At 44.6% G+C, this 16,785-nt stretch overlaps 1 protein-coding gene across 1 annotated transcript; it reads right to left on the bottom strand.

The window, feature by feature from the left end:
• Nucleotides 1-16,482, bottom strand: LOC311508100 (chondroitin sulfate proteoglycan 4-like). Its single transcript, XM_084572742.1, has 22 exons — nt 16,318-16,482; nt 13,159-13,322; nt 11,329-12,426; nt 10,759-11,169; nt 10,559-10,674; nt 9,723-9,831; nt 8,203-9,531; nt 7,828-7,920; nt 7,061-7,558; nt 6,805-6,939; nt 6,343-6,528; nt 6,031-6,213; nt 5,554-5,730; nt 4,864-5,062; nt 4,649-4,780; nt 3,863-4,038; nt 3,540-3,735; nt 3,275-3,446; nt 2,696-3,083; nt 2,387-2,539; nt 1,282-1,863; nt 1-1,174 (listed from the first exon to the last, which is right to left on the bottom strand). Exons 1-22 carry the CDS (start codon nt 16,379-16,381, stop codon nt 44-46), a joined length of 7,692 nt encoding a protein of 2,563 aa, XP_084428868.1. The 5' UTR covers nt 16,382-16,482; the 3' UTR covers nt 1-43.
• Between the last annotated feature and the right edge of the window lie 303 nt (nt 16,483-16,785).

Consider the following 16,785-nt stretch of genomic DNA (forward strand, 5'->3'; position numbering starts at 1 on the left):
ACACCTCTAAGGCACAGTTATTTTTTTCTTTAAATCACTTGCCTCAAACCCAGTACTGGTTCTCTTTTAGAGTTGGGGAGCGAGATCTCACAGAGGTCTTGTAGCATGCAGTAGTAGCTGGGAGTGCATTACCACAAGCTATGTTTTCTCTTTCATTACTGCTAAAGCCTCTGATATCCCCATCAGCCCCTGCAATATCAGCTTCAATTGGCCCCCAGAAGGTCATCCCTGGGGCCAGGCTCTTCCTCCTGGGACTTAAGGGTACCCTTGGGGAGGTCGGGCAGCTAGCAGAGTTGAGTGGGGTGACCATCACAGAGGGCATGGCCACGCTCCGTTCGGACCTGCCCAGGTAAGGGCTATCCTCAGGGGGTAATGGAAGTGCTGCAAGCTCCTGGATGAGCTGCAGCCGGGCCTGTTTCTCTTTGCGGTGGCGGAACACCAGAATCAAAACTACAAGGATTATGATGAGAAGCAAACAGGCCAGCAGCGGCAGGATAATGAGGAGGGGGTCGGAGGCAGGGCGAGGGAGAACCTCCACGTGAACTGGGTGGGTGTCAGGAGGGTTCACTGGAGTGTGTTTCTCCGGGATAGAAGGGGTGTGGGGCTGTAGGGCATGACCGTGACCTCCTGCTGGTCCCTCTGTGTTGCTCTCTGATCTTCCTCGATGATTCCCGCTGCGTGTGTGGTTCCCCCAGCGACCGTGAGGCCTCGGCTTGTGCTGTGTCCTGTTTTGGTTCTTATGTGACAAAATTTGCGGGCGCAAGCTCACTCCGACCCCACTGTGCGTCACGGATCCTCCTCGTCCTCCTCCTCTTCCCCCTCCGGTAGTAGTCCTGTTGTGCGCTGGTAGACGAGCGGTTGTGTGTTCACGGCTTGCACCGTCTACTTTGCTGAAACCACTCGGGCCATGACGCATCTGGTGGTGGGGCAAGATGGTGAAGTGAAGCTCGCCCTTCGCAGGCTGGACGTTTCCGGCCTTCACCAGAAAGATGAAAGAATCATTGAGAGGTGTGGCTGGAGCATGGCCTCGTGCTTTCGTCAGAGTAGATTTATTATTAAGGAGTTGGTTGTCGCTGTCACTGAGAGTCTCCTCGATGGCGACTCGACCTTGCACCACATCTCTAAACGTAAATGACTTCAGGACCTCTGAGGCTTGGTTAGGGTCATAGGTTATCTGCATACACAAAGAAACACAGAGCAATGGAGAGAGTCAACAACAGACACTTGTATGAAGAAATCCACAAGACATTCAAATTTTACACTGACAATAAACAGCTTTACCTTGACTAGTTTCCCATGTTTTGGAGGAGAGAGAACCTCAAAGACAGGGTTTGCTCGGCTGATTCTTGCCAGTTCAGACGCGTCGATCATGGCTTTCCCTAGTTTCACAGCGATACCACTGGGAACTCTAACCGGCTCTCTCAGGAAGATCAGAGGCCGTACAGTTACCTTCACCGTCTGTGCTGTTACATTTTCATAGTCAACCCCGGGAGATGAGGCTGACACAGAGATCTGGAAGCTGTCCTCCGATTCGCTGAGATCAGTCATGTGATAGACAACGCGACCCAACTGGAGGTCCTCGTGGTAGAAGATGGTGACTTCCTGGTCGTTGATAGCAATGCGTCCATGGCGGGGGTGCGTAGTGACAGTGTAGGAGATATTGGCCGGGGTGCGACCGTTGGTTTGAGCGGCCAGCTGGTTGGTCGCCAGGACCACAGCGGTCCGGCCTTGGACCAATGACAGGCCAGTGTTGTTCACCATGAATACGGAAGGTTTAATCACCTCCAAACTAAACAGTTTATAGAGTGGACGGTGATGACCGTCGGTTACGTTGAAGTAGAAAACGCCTGTTGAGGGCTCACCCTGAGAAAGGACACGAAGAAAAGAAGGACAATAAAAGAAAATGGAGATCGTTGGGTTCTTAATCTAACCAATTTTATTATTACTTTGAGGTTGTATGCCTAGTGTGCGGAACGGACATACTGCCTCCACCAAACCAGACAGGTTTGAGTTTACATCCATGTCTGTGTGGACTTGCTCAAATAATATATGTAGTGAAGACTTTTTTTCACGGTTAGGGTTAGCCTTTTGGATACAGATTGTCAGTGGTGCCAAAAATCTGTTTTGTGAGTTTACAATGACCTTTGACCAAATTCCAATCATTCTGTCCTCCAAGTCTAAGCAGAGGTTTTTGACAAAATTCTTAAAATTCCCTCAAAGTATTTCAGAGATATTGCGATCACAAGAATGTGAAAGCGGTCCATGGACTTATAACCTGAGGTTCTAATCTCACCAACGTGAAGGCATACAAATGGCAGATGTGTTCGCATCCATCCCTGATACACAGATATTTGCACAAATTAACCAGAGAAGCATTCTCCTTCACCTGCTGTATAAAATGCAGCCTCCCGTGGTTGACATCATACTGGGTGAAAGAGGTCACCGGCTCTGGTCTTTCCCCCAGCGTCAAGTAACCGTTGTTGGGCTTACTAATCACAAGGTAGTGCAGCTCCTCTGGTGGGGTGTCATGGTCTTCAACCTGTACATGTAGAGATGGTTAGTCTCTATGTGCACATGAAGAAAACGAATTAAGTATAAAAGAACAAATCATTAATTCATTAGTAAATCGTGTACATGTGACCGCAATAGTCCAGCTGGACCCAAATAAACACCTGTCCACTTTGCACTGGCCCACCTGAAGATTGTCTGGTCCAAGAACGACTCTCTCCCCGATCACGACCTTCATACTCGGGGCTCTGCTCCTGATCAGCGGTGGCTGGTCGTTGACAGGTGTCACTGTGATGTTGAACATCTCCGTAACTGCCACGCTGTCTTTTGCACGGTTATAAGAGACCGTGTCCAGTGATGAAAGGGAGGACGGTGAGGCTGAATAGAGAGGAGAAAAGGAGGTGGAAGAGGAGGAATCAGAGGACAAAGGAGACATGGACAACAAGGAAGAGGAGAGATCCAGGGGAGCCGCCCAAGCCCGGAAAGTGAAGCTGTCGCTTGTCGTCTCAGAGTCATCATGGATGTATGTGATGCCAAACTTATTCAGGGTAACCTGAGAGAAATCTGGTTGGTTCCTGGGAAGATGATAATGTTGTTAATATTTCGTCCATTTGCAGAATGTGGTATATCCTTTATTTTGACAAATCAGATCAAATCGGCAATTTTCACTTGTGTATTTGTTAGTGTGCGGAACGGACATACTGTTTCTGTTCAGTTCTGTTCATGCTTTTTTTTGCGGCTAATTCAGAAGAAAAGAGCTAAGCACCTGGTGAGATTATGTCCTCGTATAGACAGAGTCCCATGATGGGGCAGAGAAATCACTCGATACAGGATGTGATGATCTTTCCGGTGGGACTCAGGAATTTTTCCCAGGAGATTGGAAGCGTCAAGCTTGGACTGGTCAATCATTACCCGCCCTCCCTCTGCGACCACGGCACCTGAGTAACAGATATGGACAGGAAATCTGCTCCTCTTGCATCTACATTATTCCTAAAACAGGACGCTTTATTGATCTGATAAAGAGGCAGTACCTGCATTGTTCAGTAGTCTGGTCTTGTGTTGAGGGCTGTGATGATGCTCATTGGCCTGGTAGGAGATTAAGATGGTGAAGGTGTGTGGCGGGAGAAAAGCAGGAGGAAAAGACACTGTGAAAGAAAAGGTGTCGGCAGCCGACCATCCCACGGACTCAGGCTTGTTCTGATCATACAGGATATTTCCCTCTTTCACCTGAAAGGGAGAGAAAGACATGAGGAGGGAGAAACAGAACCTCTGATCGGACAATGCATGTGATCGGAGGTGAACGGCATCAAAAATATACATATACCAATAGACATGCAGACAGAGACGCCCCTACCATGCTCTGTGTGAATGTGGAAATGTTTCTCGTAGAGTTGTCGGGCATGCGTCGGACCAGACGGCCGAGTTTGGGAGGAGCGGTCACAGCGTAGACCATGGACTGGTTTCTTCTGATGTTACTGACATTGTTGGCAACAACCAGAAGCTCCTGCTCAGAGAACGGCGTCACAGAGCCTTCAGGAAAGACGAAGACAACAAAACAAAGGAGATTCTGACGCTTTCTGATCAAATGGATCATTGGTGGACAGTGCCGTGCTTCCAGGCCCGGAGACTGGCTGCTGAAATATGTTTTTTCTTAGCACATTAGAACAAGCCGAGTCAGTTTTTATTGATGTGGATGAATGACTGTAACTAACACAAAACTAATTCCTGAAAAACACCTACAATTTATTCTGAATTATCTATCTCATGTCAGGCAAGTTTCACACATGGTTGTATATCAGAGTAACAGTTTCACTTAATTCACCTTGACACTGAAAACTGCTGATAAGAACAGCATGACACTCATAAAACTGAAGCGAATACAATCTTCCTGCCAGTAAGGAGCACAAAGAATAATGCAATGTGGAATACTGAGGCCCCCCAGTGGACTTGTTGTATACTACAAAAACGTTAGGTTTCATTTGATAAGCAAGAGGACAGACAGGCTTATACAGTTAGTGGGCTTTTTATTATAGGTTTTCCCGTGTGGACACAAGAAGGGAAGTAATAGCCAAAAGGCCTCTTTGTCATTACACGTGCCACCTTTGAGCAAGCGGGGTGATTTGCTGAAGCTGAGTTATACCTGGGTAGACCTCCATGGGGTGGTTTCTCTGCAGGGTGAGGACCAGAGAGTGGGCAGTTGTGCCAAAGATCTGGCGAGGGGCGAAGTTCACTCCGTCATTCACCTGGAAGTGAAAGCCACCTGACAATGCACCTGCACAAGGAGAGGGGTAGCATCAGTAACGCGAGTGTTATATTAAAAGTTTTTTTTTTAAAAAATACCACAAATACGTTTACCACTGTGCACAAACACCAGCTGTCTGCTTTGTATGTGGCTCTGAGTGAAGTTCAGGATGTGTCGGGAGGGGGCGCTCTTCAGAGCCAAGTGACCGTTGCTTGGCGGGGTGATGACAAACTCCAGGCCCTCTGGTGGAGTGTCAGAGTCCTCTGCACTGAGGTCATCTGTGGTTATTTCTGTAACCGAACCCACCCACACCTGAAGAGGAACCGAAGGGTACACATATTCATTTTCCTGCTGACAGATGAGAGGAAGTATACCTAGTTCATTGTTGTATGGTAAATGTGAAGCTAAAACCAGGCACCAGTTAGCTTAGCTTAGCTTAGCGTAAAGACTGGAAGCACAAGAAAGCAGCTGGAACAAAATAACAACAACTTAGGAGTTTTATGGGGAGCCTTTATGCTAAGCCTTTATGCTAGCTCTCGCTTCATATTAATCCGACATACATAAGTGTGGTATCAATCTTCTTGGTTAACGCTCAGTTAGCAAGTTTTGTTTTCTATCCCTTTCACTGCTACATTGTATTAGCATAATCAAGTTCAGTGTGTTCTGTTCGATTCAGGCTTGCGCCATCTTTTTCCAAAACACCAAGCCATATGGACAGTTCAGCAAATCAGAAATGTCGTCGCACAAACTGAAAATAATTATTGTCTAATCATCCTTTTCCGTGTCCCTTGGGGTTTTCCCACCTTGAGGCCATTGTTGGTTGTAACAACAGGAGTTTCGTCATTGACAGGCGTGATGGTGATGTGAACAGTGCAGGGCAGGCTGTGTTTCCTGATTTCCGTCTGATTGGCCACAATGGTGAAGTTGTCTCGGTGTGTGTCGCTGCCGTCATGGATATAGGAAATGTACTCTCGTTCCACCTGGAAACAGATGATGAGTGGATACAACAAAAGTAGAAAGTGACTCCAACGTCATCGAATAGTAATTGACAAAACAGAAGCAAACATTTTATCACAGAGGAGAATGTTCAATTTAATCTAATGTAAAATCTATGTGTCAGAGAAAAGTGTGCATTTTGAGCGAGCTGAAAGTTGTTTCTCAGAGCAAATTGATGATGAAATACTCTCATCTTAAGGAACACTTTCGTTATGAAAAATCGTCAGTATTTGAAACTTTCTAATGTGTAATCGAATGTGGTTTTTGTGTGTGCTCAGTCAAACCTCAGTGTGTGTGAAAGCTGTGATGGGCATGCCCGGAATCCGGCTGTGCTCCAAGTGACCGTATCGTGGCGGAACGATGACCTGGTACAGGAAGTTCATCCCTGAGAAGTGATGATTGCCGACCCTGATGATGTCTGAGGTCAATGGCAGGGACGTCCCCTCATCGAGGGTCAAGTTGGAAACCTGCAGAATCAATGGACAGAAGAAAGTGCGCCCAACTGGTTGGTGAACTCAACCTCTATGTAAATTATTGCTGAGTTTTCATACAGTTGTCTCAGAGATTCAAAGAGTATCTGTGCAGACAGTTGGTACCTGTAGAGGGAGCAGGATTGGGATGATATCAATCTCCAGCCTGATAGGTCCGACATTCGTCAGGCCGTTCGTTGCCTCCAACACAACAGAGTCATTGGTGCTTCCTGTGGCCTGTTGATCATAGATGACCAATCCCTGATTGAGATCTTCTTGAGTGAAGGAGGTTGTTGATTGGTCTCTGATACCCTATATGCAGCAAAGGAGCAGACAAACTTTTCAAGTGCCATTTCTGTATGAATCATTTGACACTTGCTGCAATGTTGTTGGCCTGCATTGGACATATTTTGATAGATTTACGTGAAAAAAGACAGGAAATAAGATGGGATGGATTGTAATAATGATCCCACTCAGGATTCTCTTATTTCACTGAATAAATGTGAAAGGTTCACTTGTAGTGACAACCCAAGCTGTTTTTAGCAGAAGCACAAACTGCAGACAATGTTCGACTAATGTTGGCTTTACCACATAGAGGTGCTGCTGTTGTCCATTCATGTTTTGATGCTTGTTGTCAGCAAGTAATCTTTGAATGACGCCCAGTGTGGGAGGGATCTGGACAGTAAAAACTATCTCTGAGGGCTGGCTGTCTTCATGGACCACCTGGTGGATAAAAAACACAAGTGGACATTTAGCTGCATCATGAAATCATCGCATCATAGTATCACAAAACTGGATAAACTCCAATTTGAGTCCAATATGTGAAGAAGTTGCCTTGACTTACCTCTAGATGTTCCCTGCTTATAGAGACATTCTGTCCCTCTGCCACCACCACTGGACGGTTGCTTATGACGGTTGGTGGCCTCTGATGACTCTCCAGGTATATTTTTACTGTCACTCCAATGTCCAGATGTACCTCCCTCCTCACTTTTTCCTGTCGCCTCTCTGTGCTTCTTTCTCTCGCTCTTGCCGTCACATTGAAGCCATCAAACAACTCCTGGCTGCCGTCGTGGTGATATGCCAGGCGCCCCACCACCAAGTCCCTCTGGGTGAATATTGAGATTGCATCTGCTTCTGTCACTGCCAAACTCGCTCCATCATTAAAGCAGAGCACACCGTGTTTAGGTGGAAGGAAGACTTCGAACGTCACTTCCAGCGGGTCCCGGATGTCGAGGTTGCTGAAGACGCTGAGGTTAGCAGAGGTCAGTGTCGTGATCCCGCCTCGCTGGACCATGAGACCTGTGTTGTTCTCCACCTGCAGGTAAGGATCCTGGGCCATCACCTGCACCAGGAGACACCGCAGAGAAAGCATTTACAGTTTATTCTGTTTATTCTGTTTATTCTATTCTTACACCTCAAAAGACTCACTTACGTACTGGCTGGGTTACTCTACATTCAATGCTTCCTGTCATTTTTGTCTGGCTAATTCAACATCTGGCCAAGCAAAAGTTCATCAACAAACACTAAAGAGGGACGCCTGGTGGCCCAGAGTTTGGTGTGCTCCCAGATTATTTCACAATCTGGAAATAAAATATAACATATTATAATCACCTCCAGCAGTGTTGAAACGTAGTGCTTCCCATCTGATACGAAAAGAACAAATCGCCCAAAACTCACTCCTCTGTGGACAAACAACACCTTTTTCTGAGAAGATAGAAAAGAAACATCTTTATCATTCTTTAAGTACGAGTCAAACATACACACAATTCTTAAACCCTCTATCGCCACACCTTTTCAAGACTTCTAAAAGTTTCCCAAAACCGTCAAATTGACAGGCGCTCCCAAGAGGGCATAGGTAAGAATGTATGAAAGGTTCTAAATGAAGACTTTTCCTGCAAAATCTAGTTTGCTTTTGTAAATCCACATAGCGTTGACTGCACAGTGATTCTAGTTCATCGAGAATCTTTATAAATAAATCGTGCTAACCTGCTCGAGGTCGCGCTGAGTGAACTCATACACCTTGTGGCTAGGATCACTGGCCAGCACCAGATCTCCCATAGGAATTCCTCTGCGTGTGTAAACCAACCAGCTGTCCTCAAAGTCAGAGTCATCATCACGGTAACGAAGGTCGTTCAGCGTCACCAACCGCTGGCCGTCTCGCGCCACGTTGAAAACCTTATCGACAACCCTGACGGGCCTCTGATCGTTGACGAGCTGCACTGAGATATTAAAGCTGTGTTCCTCCGGGTTTCTGTCTTCCTTTTTGTTCGTGTGCTTGTGCGGTTTGTAAACCGCAATTTGAAATTTGAAGAAATCCTGCTTGGTCTCACTGTCATCGTGAACGTACATGATCCTCTCCTCAGCGATATCCTGATTTGTGAACGTCACAATGTTGTCGTTAATCGAAGTGGAGTTAGAGAGGTTGATCTTCCTTATATGCCCGTGCCTGGGGCTCACTGTGATACTGTAGCGGACCTCCCGGTTAGTTGCTGTGTGAGTGAACAGAATGTCTTTGGTGATTACTTTACTTCCTCCCTCCAGGATCAAAAGGCCCTTGTTTACAACGGTGACAGCAGACGACTCGGCTTTGATGTTGATCCTGAAGTCGTAGGTTGTTGAGTTGGCCTGTGTGGAAAACACACGAAAGCTGAACGTGTCCCTCGTGTCATCGTGCAGCCTGTTCAGAAGCTCATACTTCACCAAACCGTCTGTGATGTTCTTTTGGCTGAAGGATGAGTTCCTTCGTAGAACTGTACTGTTGAAGAATAGCTGCCCCTTCTTTGGTACTGTAAGGAGCCTAAAGTAGAGGTCTCTCTCGTTGAGTTTAACACCTTTAGAAATCACATGTAGGTCCTCAGGAGTGAGAGCTGCACTCTGAACGCCATTGAGCTCCATCTTGCTTCGAGTCACCTTGAAGTGAATCCAGCGTACCACTATGGGGAAAACCACCTCCTCAGTATCCACAGAGCCAACGCGGACTTTACATTTGAAGCGATCGCTGACGTTGTTCTGAGTCTGAAGGCCACGGAAGGTGCTGAGATATCGGATTCGTTCTTTTTCTAGAAGTTTCTGAGAGAAGGAGGACGTCTGTTTCCAGTCACCACCAGAGTGTAACCTCTGGAGCTCGCCGTATTGTGGCGACTCTGTAACGTTGTACCAGATTTCTACTGCATTATCAGCCACATTAACTTGTACTGCGAGGTGATTGGTGGTGATGACGAAAGCCTCGCCTTGGTTCACCTCCAGTCCAGTGTTATTTACTAGTTTGTGTTCGAGCGCCATGGTCATAACCCTAAGAACTACTGTGTTGCTCATCTGGAGAGGGGAGAAAGCACATGAGAAGGGGAGACCCATGAGAAATAACCTGTTTAAAAAGGATGGATATCCATTTTTCCATATATCCATTTCTGCAACATCTAACAAAATGACAATGGGGATATATATGTATAAATGTATGTTACAAATTCTGAGTTCATTGCATCTTGAGAAAGCTATACATAACTTGCCTTCTGCCCATCGCTGACCCTGAATGCCAGCCTGGAAGTGGGGACCCCAGTGTGGACAAAGTTGATCTTTCCCTCCTCCAGATCATTTAGGGAGAACAAGTTGACGGCCCTAGAAAAATGGATGCAATCCCAGAATTATAATTATTATTTTCTGTTTCATTTTGTTTCCTGTTTTACTGCTTGTTTATCTGACGCTGCAAAAGGAGACTGGCGGGCACGATAAGCTGCAGAACAGTATGTAGGCCATGGTAATCACTCGGTACATTTACATGCACACTGATTTCAAAATAAAGACGACGTTGTGGATCATACAAACAGCATATTCCGTTTCCAAAATGTAGCATTTTGCAACTAATGCATGTGGGATGGGAGCATTCATTGGCCATGTGTACAACAGAATATGTGTCTCAGCTGGGTTTTTACTGCAGTTTGCTGCTTTTCCAAAAGACCAGCCCACATTTCTGGTGGGAAGGAAATACACATGGGGTTTTAAACATTATGAAATATCCTGGTATCTACTGTCCGGATGGTTGTGTGCAAACAGGAATATTACTGTGGCGGTAAATTCATTTGTATTAATCATATATTAATCAGCTATACATGAATATTGTGGGGTTTTTTTGTGGAACAAGGCCTGCATGTTTAACTTGTGATTTTGCAATTAAACTCCTGAACAATGACTGAAAAGAAAACCTGCAAATGGTACTAATTAGTCTTTATGAAAGCAGCCTTTTCTAAGCTTGTCGTTGTTTGGACACAAGCAGGCAACTCACCAAAAGATGTCAGTAATTAATAAAAACAATACTTCTGAAACACTGGAAAGCAATAGAACTGACCTGCCGGGGAAGTCCTGGTGTTCAAGGTATCCAGCTTCAGTGTTTCCCAGGGAGCTGAAAACTAGCTCCTCAGGACTGCTGTCGGGGTCTGACACTCTCAGCATATCTGTTGTCAGCTGGGGGAAAGCAGATGCATTAATGCTTATTTAAATTACTTTAAAATAAATATTTATACCATCCAGACATTCTGCTTTACCTACCTGTCGTTTGGACTTCTCCAGCAGAGTGAAAAGGTTTCCCTCTGGCAGACTGAGCACGGGTGCGTCGTTTACAGGACTGATGCTGATATCAAAGCGGTGCAGGCGGTTGGCCCTCAGAAACACAGGAAGCCCCTTCTTTTTGCTGGAGAAGACCGAAAATATGAAGAAGTCATTCTGGTCTTCTGAACCACTGTGAACGTACATCACCCTGCCCTGCCACAGGTCCAGCATACTGAAAGTCCGGTCCTTCTCCTCTGTTCCTATTGTGACAGTCCTCTTCTGCCCTTCGTCCAGCGTCCCATCGGGGTCTGGACTGAGGTCCAAGCGGAGCTGGCCGTGAACAGGTTGCTCCTCAATGCGAAACATGAACTGGGACGGATGGATGCCCAACTTGCGGAAATCTAAATTCACCTGGTAAAAAGTGTAAATAGGAAAATATGTATGTATATTAATGCTGTCATATGAAAAGCAGCCTCAGCTCATTCATGTTTTTATGTACATATATGAAACATGTCAAATGACTAAAATGAAGACTCAAATGACAGATCAGCAGAAGACAACAAGTTCTACCTTTATGTGTTTGGGTTCCAGAGGTGCCCGTCCCCCCTCTGCTACCTCCAGCTTTCTCAGCAACAAGAAGTTGGGGATCTTCTTGTTGTTCATAAATGGCTGTGTGGTTGTAACAAACTCAGGAAGCTCTGTTGGGTTGGTGATGGTCACTATCTGTGGAGCGTGGCCTGACAAACAGCCTACAGTGATGTCCTTAGTGACTGTTGCGTGAGGTAGGCCTGTTTTTTGAGTGTTCACTCTAAGTTCTCGGAGGCAGCCTTTAAAAGACCCTCCTCCAGATGAAACAGAAGGAAGTCCAGCTCGTCGTGCTTCTCCTCTGGCTTCTTCATTTAGTCCTCCTAGTAAAAGATGCCCTTTGAGCTGGATGACCTGAAGCTCCTGACTCAGACTGGCCTTTATCAACTCCTTGCCCACCTTCAGCTGGACACTGTGAGGCATTAAGAGCAGCTGGATGGGGTACCAGGTGTGGTTGCTGTGGACGTGTGTTAGAGAATGCAGCTCAGTTTTGCTCCCTTTTATGTTTCCTACTGATGCCACCAGGTGACCGTGTCTGATCTCAATCGCAACAAACTCTCCCTGGTTGCCAGAGCTATACAGAACCATGCCATCTTCTTCTTTTCCTGAAGGGTGCAGTTCACATTCAAACACCCCTTCCTGAAGAACCTCCCATGGTGGGAGAGAGATAAAGGCTTTCGAGCTGAAAAAACTGACAGCATCGTCTTCTGTTGCAGAAAACTGTGGACTACAGCCCAGAGATACCTCATGGACGCTCTTGTACCCAGAGTATGGCCTAAGGCTGGCCAGTAGATTGTGTTCATTGAAGACAACTTCATCCATGCAGCCTCTAAACCCAGTGGAGATGTTGACAAGGTACTGATGGTTCAATCCAGCTGTCCCCCCAACAAGGAGTCCATCTTCCAGGCTGAGCTCCAGATCTGGCCCTGGCATTCGCAGGCTGGTGTGAAAGTTGCGGTCCACAGTCATGGTGATATTGTGGCGGTCGTGGGTCATCTCCACAGTATGCCATGCAAGATCACTAAGATGGATGCCCTTCTCTGAGCGGAGTGAACGCTCGCCTGAGCCCAGATCCAGACGTAACTGAAGTGGGAGGGAGGAGGAGGGAAGTAAAAGAGTGAGGAAAAAGTTCCACAAACTAACGCTTGTGGGATTAAATTTTTCATTTCTGTTTCAGAGGCTAAACACAAACTACAACTTCTACAACAGGAAGCAATAACAGCAAATCATATTTAATTATATTACACGTTGATATAATTCTTGAATGTTATTATTATGTGTCATTATCTTTAGATGTAGGGTTTATTTTACAAAAACAAATGGAACTAAGCTTTTTCATTAACAGCTCCATTGCCTTGAAGTTAGTGTTTCCATTTAACTTTTGTGGTCTTCTCTCTTAACCTCAGTCATGAAGGAACTTGTTCTGAAATGAAGCCAGTGCCAGGGGGTTTGCTTTTTTCTCTCTGTGAGCAATCTGACACCAAGCTGTGTGTGTTCAGTCTTCTTTCTGGCCCTCCACTAGATAGTAAATGCCAATATATATGAGCTAAAATGCCCTAAGGGGCTGAATATTTCCACTTGTTTTGAAGTTGGGATTCATTTTATGTTAGAGTCTTCAGATGGGTTTCACTGATCTTTAGCCTTAATACCGGAATTAAAATCATGTTTCTCTTCCAAAACACAAATCAGTACACTTCCTCTCATTGCAAATTGGATTATGTCCTTTGAAATAAATGCTTAAGACTGGCCTGCTTCCATCCATAGATTCCTATCAGTTGCATTTGACATATGTACAGCTAATATGTTATAGTCCACCTGTAGGCGTCCAGAGATCAGCTCCAGAAGCATGAAGTCTCTGCGTCCTGATGCCAAAAACAGCAGCCCAGTCTGACTCGAGGTCCGAAATCGTACGTGGATTAACGTCTGAATGGACGTCTCCACTGTGCGCAGGTGGATGTAGCCATCACCATAGAATGAAACTGCAACAATGAAAAAAAGTAGATGACAACTTTAGGCCAAACTTGTAGCCAGATCAATGTCCAGCTTTCACAGCCATGTTCATGCTGTATCATGAAAAACTGCTGCCCAACGTAATGCCATGGTTGTGTCAAAAGTGTTGATTCAGGGCGCCTCCATGGCTTAAAAGCTGAGACCGATGGTGCAGTGACTGATGTTCCTCTCCCAACAAAGACACTTCCATTAATTTGTATTGACTGACCTTTGTCAATGTACTCTGCACTTTGCACCTGCTATCTGAATTCAATTAATGACAACTAATGCATTCTGCAGCTGGACATCCTAAATGTTCTCATGCTAATTAAACGTTACCGCTGATCCAGAGGAAGCAAATGGGACTTTTAGTTGTACAAACTTCAAGCACAAATTACGTCATTAGTTGGGTGCTGTTTTTCCCAGTACATGCTGTTAAGTTAAAAAGGGAACAAATGTACCGGAATGGTCTTTCCAGTCATAGCATTAGTATGTGTTATATTGTACTATCATGGCTGCTATATGGGGAGACATGTCATCTAAACAATGCTAGTGGCTTTTTAAGGCTAAACTTTGAAGTAAACACAATGAAATGCTGATGTTCAGGTCCATGGTCATGGTTATGGTTACTGTTACGACATGGCTTTTGTGCCGCAACATAAACTGGAGACCAGTTGTCAAAAATAAACATCTATTAACACAACTCCAACAAAAGGGTGGCGACTAACGGCTGCTTCTCTAGGCTTCGCTTTTACCGTCTTGGGTGTGGTCAGTTAAGTGAATGAAGCCCAAGCACCACAAAAAGACACAAAGTGTAACAATCACCTTCTTTATTAGCTAGCATGCTAACATGTGCTCATCAGCACTAAACACAAACTACAGCTGAAGATGGTAGTGTCATTTTTGCTCAAAAAGCTAAGATTTGGACCTGATCATGACACTAAGTTAAGAGTCAAGGACTTATCACAGATCAATTTATTTTTCCTGAAACCATAATTGTCTGCACAAAATGTGAAGTCAACGCATCCAATACAAATCACGGCACTACATGGGACATTGTATGGGAGTATCTGTATATTTATGCCAATCAGACTGATAGTGGTTTAGATAGTCTGAACCAAAGCAGTGGAAGGAAGGGCACTGTCATCCCTGGAACCATGTATTCAGTGTGGCTAAAAATACTGAAAACATTTCTACTGCATCAAGATTTATTCACCAAACGCACTTTGCTCCAGAGACCTGTAAAAATTAGATACACCTGATCAACAGTCCGCCTGTATGTAAATGCATTGCACATGTATTTAGCAGTGAGGCCAATAATGACCGCTCACTGCGAACGCTAAAAAGTAAAGCAGCCTTTATTGAATCAATTTGACCCCCAAAGCAGCAGCATTGAAGCGCTCTGTTAAAACAAGGGTCCATTTGTGGAAACCATGACATGAAGCGAACAGAGGTTGTGTGTGCGTGTGTGTCTAGATTCAGATTGACTAAAAGCTGTCCGTAGCTTCCTGTAAACACCATGGCAATGTGGAGTGACAATGAGCACCGCACAAAAGAGAAATGAATTCACGTATTTAAATAACCCAACTAAAAAAAAACTAAAAAACACAAACAGCTTTAAACATAGCCTTTTCTCTATTTCCTGTTATGTCAGTTAAAGGTTTTAATTGGTAAGAGAGTGCAAACTGAAGCAGAACATTTAATAATTAAATTACTTGGGAAAAGTGTTGTGTACAAATATACAATTGTAGTGTATGAATGTATATATGACATAATATTATTTCTATTGCTGTGTTATGCAATTGTTTTTTGATAAGTCCTCATTGAATATGCTGAATATTTTTTTTCAAATTTTAGGAACTGTAAACATTTACATTTTTTATATGTGCTTTTCAATTTAGAATTATTATCCTTCTCGCTTGCGTGCACTAGTATCATTTACCCTATTGGCTTATAATTGTTTTTGCCTTTAAATCCTGTCTCATCTCTGATTGCGAAATGCACTCCTTGCAGAAAATCAAGTTTGTTATTAAAGCTGTTTTAATGTGTTATAAGACAGGGTTCAAAGAGAAGTACTCAGTCAGCAGGCTGGCCCAGCATGCCTCTTTGTATAAAGCCTATAAGCCCGCTGTCGGTATAACCCATATCTGCGCATGTGTCTCTAATCTGCCTCCATGAAAGCAGTGAACATTGGATTATTAGTAATCTTCCTACAGTTGCAGACACCTCTAATGTTAATTCAGGTCTTTAATGTGGTCTCATGAACAGGTGTCAGGGCGACACAGAGATGTGTGCAACTCTGTAAAGATTTTTCCCGCACATGCAGCAAGCTTTTGGATGAATGTTGGTATTTCAGTGGCGGTTATTTAGAGTTGAGAGATGTCGATTAGAGAGTCAATGCAGCTCCGGGGGCAGCTGTTCAGACCTAAATGTTAACTTAACTCTGGTGTGTGTGTGGATTTGGAAACAAACCCCCCTTTTTTCATCAAGAGGAGAATTAAACCGACTTTGTCACGTGGATTTAAAATGTATCGTCAGTATTTTGCACTTGTGAGTATCATCATCAGAGGAAAACAGTTCATAAACCAAAAGTTTCTATTGTCTAAGGAGGGACTTGATGAAAACAATAAAACAGTATTACATGTGAACATTCAACCAAAATATAATCTAGCATATTTTCAGCCTTTTCAAGAATAGATTCAAAAATAAGGCATCAACTGTCACAGACGCATTTTAAGTCAATCAAAGGTTGTAAATGAAAAGTTTCTATGAAACCTTGAACTCTTAATGAAAGTGGAATTCACAGTGCAACATTTATTAATACATGCGAACAACCATTAAAACAAATTTTCACATGTGAATACCTTTTGCTCACACCATAAAATGTTCTGCTACATCGATGTATGTAACACAGGAACAGATTTAACTTTTGCATGTCACAGTTTACAGTGGAGGAGAGATCTTCCCTCTGCAGCATAACCTTACCTCCATAAACATGCCCCGTGGAAATCAGCAGGAGCAGAAACAGATCAGCCACAAAACTCCCCATGGTCAGCTAGGCTCTTACAATGCAATGTGCATCTAGTTAAGAGCAACATCAGGTCGCTTGACTGTACAGTTAATTAGCTTTACTGTGCAGCATTGGCTGTGCAGGTCATTCCCACCGCTGGCAACTTCCACATAGTCAATGCTGCTGCTGCTGCTGCTGCTGCTGGTTGCTAGCTTTGGATTACAGCCTTTAAAAAAGAAGTGTACCTGTGTGTGTGAGGAGGGCAGAACAGAGGTGGAGCTCCACCCCTCAGATCCTCCCCTTCAAATCCAGGAGGCCTTTATGTGGGAGTGCGCAATGCAACGCACGAACACAAGGGAGAGGTGTTGCAACATTTAAAGACAAAGAGGGAAGAAGGCAAACAAAAACATGCCGTAGAAGAATCATTAGAGGCAGTGCAACAG

Source organism: Chelon labrosus (assembly GCF_963514085.1).
Source record: "Chelon labrosus genome assembly, chromosome: 22".
Lineage (NCBI taxonomy): Eukaryota > Metazoa > Chordata > Actinopteri > Mugiliformes > Mugilidae > Chelon > Chelon labrosus.

Excerpts from the sequence above, each read along its gene's own strand:
- LOC311508100 (XM_084572742.1), bottom strand. The coding sequence starts at position 16,381 with ATGGGGAGTTTTGTGGCTGATCTGTTTCTGCTCCTGCTGATTTCCACG. Across the intron at positions 6,214-6,342 it reads CAATCCTGCTCCCTCTACAG|GTTTCCAACTTGACCCTCGA; the intron begins GTACCAACTGTC and ends TTGATTCTGCAG. Across the intron at positions 4,039-4,648 it reads CCCCATGGAGGTCTACCCAG|GCTCTGTGACGCCGTTCTCT; the intron begins GTATAACTCAGC and ends TCTTTCCTGAAG.